General features: G+C 39.5%; 1 protein-coding gene across 1 annotated transcript; it reads right to left on the bottom strand.

Annotated features, from left to right (window-relative positions):
• Positions 1 to 3,457: 3,457 nt before the first annotated feature.
• cckar (cholecystokinin A receptor) lies at positions 3,458 to 12,193 on the bottom strand. The gene is made up of 5 exons (XM_070861099.1): positions 12,064 to 12,193; positions 11,718 to 11,969; positions 7,391 to 7,652; positions 7,169 to 7,296; positions 3,458 to 3,978 (listed from the first exon to the last, which is right to left on the bottom strand). The coding sequence occupies exons 1-5, from the start codon at positions 12,191 to 12,193 to the stop codon at positions 3,458 to 3,460; spliced, it is 1,293 nt and encodes a 430-aa protein (XP_070717200.1).
• Positions 12,194 to 12,445: the final 252 nt, after the last annotated feature.

Here is a 12,445-nt window from a genome sequence, read left to right as displayed (position 1 = left end):
AGCTCATTTGTTTACAAGAGCTTTTGGCACTAAGAAACTGCAACTGGTCACAGCTGCTCCTTCAAATGTAAAAATGGTATATAACCGCTGACATTTAATCCACGTGCTTAAATAAAAACAAAAATACAAGGTTGTTTAAAGAAAACCTGGTCCTTTCTGAGAGGGCCTAATCAGACGGACAGCTGGCATTGCCATTTACTGTTGCTGTGCAGTTGATGTCTGACAAGTACCCCAGAAAGGTTGCCCTAAGTTTGCCTTTAATTGCTTTAAATTCTTTTTGGAAATACTGTTAAAATGGGATTGCCTAAAATCTAACCAGGAAATCAGATATATTCATCAGAATTTAATTTAGCTACTGCATATTAATTTTTGTACGTTATGCTGATTATCTTTGGAAGCGGGAATTTGAAAATCACTTTTTGTATATTTGTAACTGACATGGAGAAATATTACAATGATAAATTCAATCAAACTGCATTAATGCTCTAAGCAAAGCCAATGAGTTGAGTCTTTATTCTATTTTAATAACTGTATATTCTCCAAAATTGGATGCTGAGTGTTTCACAACTTTATTATATATGGAATGTACATTTATTTCTGAATTCCCAATGTTTATTTTGATAATCAATGGTTTTGCTGAATTACCTCCACTTGTAACAACCTAACTTTAGACTTTAATTTGTTTTTCAAAAATATTGGCAAGATTTTTTTTTGGTAAGAGACCTGTAATACTAAATGTACAAAATCGGGCTGCCCCATAGCTCAGCCATTAAGGCAGTGAGTAACTGTATCTGATCAATACAAACTGTGAAGGATGCAGGTTTGATCTGTGATTTATGTTGAGTTAGCTAGCTCATCTGAATTCTTAATCCCTGGATTCTGGGGAGGTCCCAGCAGATTAGAAAACTGCAAATGTAATGCCACGATTTAAAAAAAGGAGGCAAACAAAAAGCAGGAAACTATAGATCAGTTAGCCTAACATCTGTGGTTGGGAAAATGTTGGAGTCCATCATTATTAAAGAACATTTGGAAAAGCATAATTCGGTCAGGCAGAGTCAGCATGGATTTATGAAGGGGGAAGTCATGTTTGACAAATTTGCTGGAATTCTTTAAGGATGTAACAAACAAGGTGGATAAAGGGGAACCAGTGGATGTGGTGTATTTGGATTTCCAGAAGGCATTTGACAAGGTGCCACATAAAAGGTTACTGCACAAGATAAAAGTTCACGGGGTTGGGGTAATATATTAGCATGGATAGCGGATTGGCTAACTAACCGAAAACAGAGTCAGGATAAATGCCAACCAGAAAATGAACCAATCGGTAACTAGTGGGATGTCGCAGGGATCAGTACTGGGACCCCAACTATTTACAATCTATATTAACAACTCGCCAGAAGGGACCGGACGAATATAACATAGCCAAATTTGCTGATGATACAAAGATGGGAGGAAAAGCAATGTTTGAGGAGGACACACAAAATCTGCAAAAGGACATAGACAGGCTCAGTGAGTGGGCAAAAATCTGACAGATGGAGTATAATGTTGGAAAGTGTGAAGTCATGCATTTTGGCAGAAAAAAAATCAAAGAGCAAATTATTATTTAAATGGAGAAAGATTGCAAAGTGCTGCAGTACAGCGGGACCTGAGGCTACTTGTGTATGAAACACAAAAGGATAGTATGCAGGTACAGCAAGTGATTAAGAAGGCCAATGGAATCTTGGCCTTTATTACAAAGGGGATGGAGTATAAAAGCAGGGAAGTCTTTCTCCAGTTATACAGGGTATTGGTGAGGCCATACCTGGAATACTGTGTGCAGTTTTGGTTTCCATATTTATGAAAGGATATACTTGCTTTGGAGGCAATTCAGAGAAGGTTCACTAGGTTTATTCTGGAGGTGGGGGTTGACTTATGAGGAAAGGTTGAGTAGGTTGGGCTTCTACTCATTGGAATTCAGAAGAATGAGAGGTGATCTTATTGAAACGTATAAGATTATGAGGGTACTTGACAAGGTGGATGCAGAGAGGATGTTTCCACTGATGGCAGAGACTAGAACTAGAGGACATAATCTTTGAATAAAGGGCCGCCATTTAAAACTGAGATGAGGAGGAATTTCTTTTGAGGGTTGTAAATTTGTGGAATTCACTGCCTTAGAGAGCTGTGGAAGTTGGGATATTGAATAAATTTAAGACATATGAAGCTTCATAACGGATAAGGGGTTATGGGGAACGGTGGTGCACTGGAGCTGAGTCCATGATCCGATCACCTGTATTAACTGGCGCAGCAGGCTCGAGGGGCTGTGTGCCCTACTCCTGCTCCTATTTCTTATGTTGATACTACAAATGCATTCGGCGCCCGCGTTAGAGAGCAGGGATTGGGCCAAGATTTTGTTCCTTATCACTATCTCGATGTGTGCATGCCTGAATATCACATGAGGATTGAATTGGGCTGAATGGTGATGGCCTGTTCATTCGAATAGCGCAAGGACATTCATCATCTTGGCTCACACTCGGTCGGGTTACTGCCTGCAGGAGTCAACGTCGTCATAAGAGGAGGGGTGGGATTAAACGGAGAAAGGAAAAATAGAAGCCAAACTTATTTGGAGTGTATTTCCAATTTATTGGAGAGAGAAAAAAACACAGCAACACGGCATGTCATCCCCCCCCCCCCCCCTCTTGGGTTGTGTTTAGGACAAACAGGTGTACCGATCTCACAAACTTCAAAACATTTAATTGCACAGAAATAACAGATATCCCCTCTGTCAAGGACAGACTATGTAAACTATGACAGCAGTAAAATGTGGATACATTCATAACAACTTCGTGCACACTGTCATTGCTGGAGGGAGGCGGGGAACTAGAAAAGTTCACTTACTCCCCATCAGGCAGTCACCGGTGAAAAGGTGTTTCAATTCTAGCCAACAGAAGGCAATTTTCTAGCAAGTCGACTTCTGCGCTATGAAATTATTTCACTGCGAAAATGTACACGGTACTATACCGACAGCACGCTGCCAAACATCCTAACCTCCTAAAATGCTCATTGCCGACAAAGAAACTAACTGAATGTTGATTTCCATGGTCAGTCCTAATTAGGTCACCACCGTTTGATGAATGATCACATGAAATTGACAGTGAAAGTGCCCAAACACATTAATAAAGGTTGATCTTTATGATGAAATGCTTTTCTCGGAGAATTGTCTTTAGAGAGCTTTGTCTTTCCGTTAGGATCCTGTTATTTTGTCACTTGTTAAGCGAGTTTTATCGGTTGTCTCCCGTATTCATTGTTTATTTACTTTTGGAAGCGTTGAATCAATACATGGGCAATAGTCAACACAAATATATCTTACATCACCAGAAGACGCTCCCCAGTTTAAAAAAAATAAGCATAGCTAATGCAAGAACGCGCGACGTTACATTTGAGTGATATATTTGGTTAGCGACGGTTCCATGCTGTGTCTGAGTCAGGAGGGGGCTGATATACTGACAGTGGTGTAGGTACATCTGGAGATGGAAGCACTGGTTGTGCGCCCTTCTTCCTCTGTCTCTCGGATATGTGGACGCCGTTTGGTGCTACAGGTAAAAGTGGCCAAGAAAGCCATGCGGAATCGCTTGTTCATGAAACAGTAGATGATGGGATTTACACAAGCTGATGTATAGGAGAGCAAATGGATGAATGAAATCGGGGTCCCGGATAGTAACCTGTCCGCCGAGACTTTATCAAACGCTCGCCAAGCATTCGCACAGAATATTGGAGTCCAGCAGATAAAAAACATGATCACTATCACAATCAACATCCGAATTACCCGTTTCTTTGCCATTAAATTTGCAGCGGAACTGTTGCTTCTTACCCTGCTTATTTTAGCACTGTTGGTGTTGGATAATCGTTGCATTTCGATCGTCCTTTTCCTTTTTATATTCTGTATGTAACATCCATCACCGTCTTCGTATTTACTGACACTGCCACAGATACTGACTCTTCTTTCTGGGAATAAAACATCGAAATTAAACTAATGGAAAAAGTATAATCCAGCCTTCGGATTTCAACATCATCCTTTCAACCAGCTCCAATGTGTGTTCAGCCAGTTGGTATTATGTTGTTTTTTTGATGCATGCTCCTTCCCTAAACTGAGACTGGGACAGACTTGGGAAACTTCTGAAGAAATTTTTCATAGACCAGGTCTGACCATATAAAGATTTCGAAAAATGGGGATAGACGTTCCTCAAATCTCAAAGGATTGTGTTAGAGTTGTGATTGGGCAGCGTTGCAGTATAATTGCCAGAAAGAATAACCTTATTTTTAGGTTTAGTGGTTACAATTAGTTTAGTATGATGATGTCTTTTGCCATACTGATCAAACACCAATCACCTCCATATACACCACGCTGTTTTATCTGTGATTGAGATACACTAAGAACACCAAGGATGATTTCCCGAGTCCTTTTTAAAATCCATTGCAACCTTTTTTAGTCAAAAGTCTCCTTACTTTAAAATTAGAAGTGGAACTATTAAGGGTTGGCTTAAAAACCAAGGTAAAAGAAAGAGTTAACATTTATTTGGTGCCTTTCATGTCCTGGGGTCAACTCAAAGCTTTCACTTTTGAGTTACTTTTGAAAGTTGTTTTGTAAGAAAGCGGCAGCCAATTTGTCCATAGAAACATAGAAACATAGAAAATAGGTGCAGGAGTAGGCCATTCGGCCCTTCAAGCCTGTATCACCATTGAGTAAGATCATGGCTGATCGTTCACCTCAGTACCCCTTTCCTGCTTTCTCTCCATACCACTTGATCCCTTTAGTCATAACGGCCATATCTAACTCCCTCTTGAATATATCTAGTGAACTGGCATCAACAACTCTCTGCGGTAGAGAATTCCATAGGTTCACAACTCTGAATGAAGATGTTTCTCCTCATCTCGATCCTAAATGGCTTACCCCTTATCCTTAGACTGTGACCCCTGGTTCTGGACTTCCCCAACATTGGGAACATTCTTCCTGCATCTAACCTGTCCAGTCCAATCAGAATTTTATATGTTTCTATGAGATCCCCTCTCATCCTTCTAAACTCCAGTGAATTCAGGTCCAGTCGATCCAGTCTCCCCTCATATGTCAGTCCAGCCATCCCTGGAATCAGTCTGGTGAACCTTCGCTGCACTCCCTCAATAGCAAAAACATCCTTCCTCAGATTAGGAGACCAAAACTGAACACAATACTCCAGGTGAGGCCTCACCAAGGCCCTGTACAACTGCAGTAAGACCTCCCTGCTCCTATACTCTCATCCCCTAGCTATGAAGGCCAACATGCCATTTGCCTTCTTCACCGCCTGCTGCACCTGTATAAACTGGGTCTGCACTGATCATGAGGAGCATCGACTCCACATATAAGAAGTTTCCAATCCAGATTTAGTCTCTTGTCTTGTCAGGGGCACAGAGGTTCCCCCTTAAAAATAGACAAATAGGAAACCCCTGGTGTAAACTGGCTCTCCACCATTGGATATCCTGCTGGTCTCCTATTGGAGGAAGCCCCAAGGACTTTCAAGGCCCTCATCTAAAAGATGCTCCTCCAATGCAGCACTCCTCCAGTCCGAGAGAATCCCAAACCTTCTGAATCAGAGGCCAGATTACTAACTAAAGTAAACACACACTTGGTATATGTGAGCCTTGGGTTATACATTTGTCATGATAATGATTGTCACTTTAACTACATGTTGGATTACATTGAAAAAGATAATGAAAGAACTGAACAGAAGTAAACTGGACCAAAGCAGATGTGATTTGTTTGCACTGATTAATCCAGTTAGCTACTCTAGAACTTCCTTTAGCTATATTTCTATATTAATAATAATTTATATTTTTTAATATCAGTGTCAGCTCTGCCTCTGAGTCAGAGGGTTATGGGGTCAAATCCCATTCCAGGGACTTGAGCATGAAATCTAGGCTGACACTCCAGTGCAGTACTGAGGGAGTGCTGCACTGTTGGAGGTACCATCTTTCAGACGAGACGCTAAACTGAGGCCTTGTCTGTCCTCTCCGGTGAACATAAAAGATCCTATGGCACTATTTTGAAGAAGAGCAGGGGAGTTATCCCTGATGTCCTAGCTAGCCCATATTTGTCCCACAATCGACATCACTTAAAAAAAAGATTATCTGGCCATTATCACATTACTGTTTGTGGGAACTTGCTGTGTGCAAATTGGCTGCCACATTTCCTACATTACAACAGTGACTATTGACTGTAAAGTGCTTTGGCCATGAAAGGCGCTTTTTAATTATAATTATTTCTTTCAAACATTATGTAGGCCTCCATGGAGAGAAATTAAAGTTTGTGATTGAACCCAAAATAAAATAAATATTTTGTTGAGATTGTTGCAGTCTACTCTTAATTTAATGTTGTTTAATTAAAATTATCTCCCACTTCAATTTTTGGCACTAAATTTCCACGTTGCTGTATTATTAACATTGCTTCATTCACTCTAACATAATTCGATTTTTAATGCGAAATACAACCTTAAATTATTAGAATTTGACTAATTCCATGAACGCAGTTTTAGTTTTTATATCAAACATCTTTCCTCAATACAAAATCAAGAAAATAACTATTCATGGTATGAATGGCATTGAATTTCAGTTATCCATGAATCTCCAGGCTACTGCTTTCTGATTAGTGAATGACTGTGGTTACTGTGCTACTTTCCACCTTATTATAGTTTGTTGACTGACCATCCATGCATTTGTTCTATGTTTAACTCTTTAATGTGGTGGTTCACTGAAAGCTTTACCTAAACTGTAACGATTTGTCTTTGAATACATGCTGATACCAGAAACCATATATAACCCAATCTCATTTTTAAAGGAAGATTGTTGTCTCCATGTTTTCACCTATTTGGTAGGCAATGAAATAAAAGGGAATTACATTTCTTGTGCAGTATCAAGATTAGGCAACCACAGGCAAAACAAAATTTAAGAACAGTTCTTATTGTATGTATAACAGAATAAATCGAGACTAACGGTGTGAATTGCATTTTTTTAGGTGATCACAGACCAGGGAGTGCATAGATTTCCATTCCGTCGTATCAACGGCTTAGTTAGAAACCTTGATAGGCCTGTCTACAGTTCAACTGAAAACAACAACTGACCAGCACAATAAGCTACCGTGTCTTTCAGCTTCCGCCTCATTTACCTTGGCTCCTCTTTCTCCGACTCATTTCGAATTGGATCCCACTGTATAATTCGCGGGAAATTAGTCCATATGCTATCATCATCACTATTCCAGGGGCCAGAAAGAGAATCAGTAACAGGAAGATATACCTAAGGCGGGCAATAATGAAACAAGTTATACAACAGGTAAATCTAGTCCAGTTTGGAATTGACAGGCTTCGAATTTCAACATCCTTGAGATTACCAGGACTGTTGCGTGACATCATTCGGCCAAAGGAGGCGGCACATGTTGCCTGTGCTGTTGTTTACCCTGGTGAAGGGCACCAAGGTGTTGTAGATGGGATACGGTAACATGACAGTAACTGAGAGCAGCCAAGTGGCGGCGATCACTTTGAAGGCGTGAGACTTGGTTTGCCAGACCCTGGACTTAAGCGGTTTACAGATAGCACTGTATCTCTCCAGAGAAATCGCTACCAAACTGAAGGTGGAAACGCTAACAGAGATACCTAAGAATAACCACAACATATTATAACTGAAAAAAGAATAGCAGTTTCCTTTACCATGATCTATACAATTCAAGAAAGAGCTGCACAATTTGGGGTTTGCTTTTCCCAATGCAATGCTTATCTGTCCCGCAATATTAACTAAATTTAAAGTACATCTTTCAAAATTTAAATCTGCAGCATGTATAAGTTAATGTCATTTTAAGTTTAATGACATTTAACCCAAATCTAAGAAGAAAGTCAGAAAATACGTTATAGTTATTGAGTTCACATAAAACATGTTTTAATTTTGCTAACTCCTCAGGGTTCCTACTTTAATGTTCATGACTATTTTCCATGATTACATTCTTGTATAAACCATTAGTGATTTAACCATTTGGGATGTTACTAGGTTAGTCATCGTGGGTTGACTGGAGAGGAAGAAAAGCTACCTTGATATCATTTTCGTGACACGATAAGCAAGCAACACATTTGACTCTTCACAATGTTTCCAAACGATTTGCAAATTGTCATTGATTATGATTTTTTTTTAAGTTTGATTTCATCTACTTGCTTCTGATGACCTAATGTATGTATTAGTAGTCCAGGGATTTATATATTCTGGAAAAAGTTGAAAAGTAGTTGCAAAATGAATGTTTTACATAGGTTCCTAAAGCACTTTGCAGCATTTCATTCTGCCAAGAACTTTTTACAGTATATTTTAATAACTTTTAAATGTTAAATTCTTAATCTCAGTGTTAATAATATGTATCGTATTGTGAGGCAGATAGGTGTCAGGAAAGGACTGTGTATTTCAGAGGTTTACAAGCATGTACTCATTTCATGGACTTTGGATTGAGCGAGCTTGATGGGCTGAATGGTGTACCTCCTCTGCATTTTACTTATGTTCTTAATTTTATGTTATTGACTAATGTTGTGATTTCTATCATCAATAACTTGCCCCAATACAAATCTATACTTACAAATAATCAAACAGAGTTCTATTTATATTATCCCTTTATGGCTACTATTTAAATATGGCAATTGAGTAGTGTATCTGGCCTCAGCAGTTCAACCACTGATTCCTAAACAAAATGCAATAAAGTGGCATTGTAGGTCACTCATGTTTCCAGTGCCTGCTGTCTAATAGGATGGAGAAAAGTAGTACAGAATTACAAAGATCACAAAGATAAGGACAAATGAGGAGGCATTTGGGCAGTTTAACTCATCCTTCCATAAAACACTTTATACAGCAATTAACTGCCTCCTTGAGCGATCTCAGAGTTTTTAGCTCCATTATGCTATCTAGAAAACCAGTCCAGACATTGATTAAGAAATCCATTTTCTAAGTTTAAGGATTGTTTTCAGAAAAAAACAATTAAAAAGAGATAAGGGTACATGAAATTTATATGTATCAACAAATAACTCATGTCATTTGAAAAGGCATTGTCACCTTATTGAGGATTTCAAATAGGTTTGGTGTTATGAATAGCCAAGAATAGACACAAGGATCATTCAGCTGAAGGTCTTCTCACCCCGCTCCCCTTTTAGTTTGAAATCAAAGTGACTACATTTGTTGAGATAGAGACAATGGTTATTGTCTCATCAATCATAGCCTTACACCCATTTCTACCTACAAACCTAGAAATTAATTTTTACCAAACGGTGTCACTTTCCCATGTCTCACTGTGAGCTGGAGGTTGTGACTAGGCTTCAGCAATTTGTGGATACACTGGGAAGTTCAGGAAGAGAAGATTAGCGAATGGTTCAGACAAATGGATAAAAGAGGATGTGAATGAATGGTTGTGGGGGTATTTTTATTATGGTTATCATAGCTGTTCATCAACAGTATTATCAGTCCTGATATAGTATCAGGTGACAGCAGATTAAAATAAGCCTACAATATACTAGTTTGTATCAAATAGAGTCTTTACACAGTGAGCCTTTACATCTTAATTTAGTGCACATTTTTTTTCACAAGGTTTCGGGAGAGTATCAATACAATCTAATAGATAATAACAGCATAAGGCAGCTGGATTGTAATCTGTATGTGCCTGTGGAAAGCAGCTTTTGAGAATTAATGGATAAATAAACAGAGATGTGGTTGATAATAGAAATTGAAAAGCAGTCTTTTACTGTGAAACTGAAAGAGTTCTTCAATAAGATAGTAATACTGCAGATTCTCAATTACAAATATGACTGAGTTGGAAAAACTACTGAGTTAAAATAGTAAAGGCAACATTAAATGCAGATTATATTGAATATAGTTTAAACATAAACTGTCAAACAAAGTTAACACACAATTGCTGATAAGAGCTACTTTATATTAATAAACTTTCTTCCTGCTGCTAACATGTCCAGTTGTAATTAGAAACATTCTGTTAACTTGTTCTGTTAAAGGCAAATCATGTTTAACTAACTTGATCAAGCTTTTTGATGAGGTAACAGGGCAGGTAGCAGGTTGACGAGGGCAATGAGGTTGATGTGGTGTGCATGGATTTCCAAAAGGTGTTCGACAAAGTGCCAGATAATAGGCTTGCCAGCAAAGTTGAAGTGCATCGAATAAAAGGGACAGTGGCAACATGGATACAAAATTGGCTAAGTGTCAGGAAATAGAGAGTAGTGGTGAACGGTTGTTTTTTGGACTGGAGGAAGGTACACAGTAGTGTTCCCCAGGGGTCGGTTCTAGGACCACTGCTTTTCTTGATATATATTAATGACATGGATGTGAGTGTACAGGGCACAAGTTCAAAATTTGCAGATAACACAAAACTTCAAAGTACAGTTAACAGTGCAGGGGATAGTGATAGATAGGGATAGACTGATGGAATGGGCAGACATGTGGCAGATGAAGTTTAACGCAGAAAAATGCGAAGTGATACATTTTGGTAGAAAGAATGAGGAGAGAAAATGTAAACTAAAGGGTACAATCCTAAAATGGGTGCTTGAACAGAGAGACTTAGGGGTATATGTGAACAAATCATTGAAGATGGCAGGTCAGGTTGAGAAAGCTTTTAAAACGCTTATGGTATCCTGGGCCTCATGAATACATGGATTAGAGTACAAAAGCATACAAATTATTATGAACCTGTCTAAAACACTGGGTCGGCCTCAACTGGAGTACTGTGTCCAATTCTGGGCATCGCACTTTAGGAAGGATGTGAAGGCCTTAGAGAGGGTGCAGAAAAGGTTTACAAGAATGGTTCCAGGGATGAGGGACTTCAGTTATGTAGATAGACTAGAGAAACAGAAACATAGAAATTTACAGCGCAGCAGGAGGCCATTTCGGCCCGCCAAAGAGCCGCACGGCCCTCGGTCAGCAGCCCTGAAGGTTACATATAAACCTACAAGAAGCTGGAGTTGTTCTCCTTAAAGCAGAGACGATTGAAAGGGGATTTGATAGAGGTGTTCAAAATCATGAGGGGTCTGGGCAGAGTAGATAGAGAGAAACTGTTCACATTGACAGAAGGTTCAGAACCAGAGGACACAGATTTAAGGTGATTGACAGTAGAACATGCAGTGAGTGGTTAGGATCTGGAATTCACTGCCTGAAGGGGTGGTGGAGGCAGATTCAATCGTGAGTTTCAAAAGGAAGTTGGATAAGTATCAGAAATAAAAATATTTGTGGGGCTACGGGGAAAGGGTGGGGGAGTGGGACTAGCTGAAGTGCTCTTGCAGAGAGCCGGCAGAGACTCGATGGGCCGAGAGGTCTTCTTCCGTGCTGTAACCATTCTATGATTCTAACTTTTTTTCACAAGTGTGTAGAGAAATGAAATTGATGTATGTATATGGGGAGAAACAGACAAGAGAGTACTCTTGTGAAAATGATAATAGTTAATGAAGGCCCTGAGGCCCCACTTTAGCTCAAACCCTAACAAATATCCCGTTTTAGTGAGCTTCACTCACAGAATTATTCAGTCTTAAATTTAGCAGTAACTTAAAGCAATTCTACTAAATTTAAATCAACATAATTATTCTCAGTGGAATTGAAAAGAAATGGGAACAAAGGTTTTGCTCTGGTTATCTACTTATCCCGTGTCTCAGTGGACGCGAGTTGCTCTGTTTTCACACATCGCGTTGGATTTTTACCCATGAAGTAAGTGACAGCTTTGCAGACGGCGCTTCCGAAAATGAAATCCTGGAGCAGGTTTGGGATGAGGGTGAAGGGCATACAAAAGAGGCACAGCATCAGGTCACTGACTGCCAGGGAGAGCAGGAAAGTGTTCGTCACCGTCCGCAGCGGCTTGTTCCTCAGTAAGACAGCGATGATCAGGACATTCCCGAGCACACTCAGCACAAAAAAGAGACAGTAAAGGAATATCCGCAAAGTCTGGTCCAGATCTGGAAGAAAATCAAGCGAGACAAAGTAAAACTGAAAGATCATTAATGTATTCAAGTCCCTATTTCTGCCCTTATTTTCCTCATCGACTCCTACCTTTGGGTGGCCGTGCAGTTTGCTCACAGCTCTCATTCTTGCAGCTCTCCGGCTTGCTCTGGATCTCACTTGTACCTGTCGGACTTTGCATTTCCGTGAGATTCAAAAGAAGATAAGCAACCGTCCCCATTTCGTTAGCTTTAATTGTTTCTTACAGTTTTGAACAGTGTAATTGCGGCGACGATTGATCCATTTTAGCTCATTAAAGTTTTCCTGATCCCCTTGCACTTTGTCCTCTTAAGTGTAACACCTAAATAAATTCCTTACTTCTGTTCAACCAAATACAGATGGTGATGCCAAATCACACAACAGAGGCGTTTACTATCTTGTAAACATCCATATTTTAAAATTTGAATTTCTTTATTATAAAAGTAATGTTAAA

This window comes from Pristiophorus japonicus, chromosome 2, assembly GCF_044704955.1.
Source record: "Pristiophorus japonicus isolate sPriJap1 chromosome 2, sPriJap1.hap1, whole genome shotgun sequence".
NCBI lineage: Eukaryota > Metazoa > Chordata > Chondrichthyes > Pristiophoridae > Pristiophorus > Pristiophorus japonicus.
Note: the sequence above shows the minus strand (reverse complement) of the source record. Positions and strands in the feature narration are given on the sequence as shown.

Coding starts and splice junctions, on each gene's coding strand:
- cckar (XM_070861099.1), bottom strand. CDS start 12,193: ATGGGGACGGTTGCTTATCTTCTTTTGAATCTCACGGAAATGCAAAGT. Junction 11,970..12,063: donor AACTGCACGGCCACCCAAAG/GTAGGAGTCGAT, acceptor ATTTTCTTCCAG/ATCTGGACCAGACTTTGCGG. Junction 3,979..7,168: donor TCGGAGAAAGAGGAGCCAAG/GTAAATGAGGCG, acceptor TTTTATTCCCAG/AAAGAAGAGTCAGTATCTGT.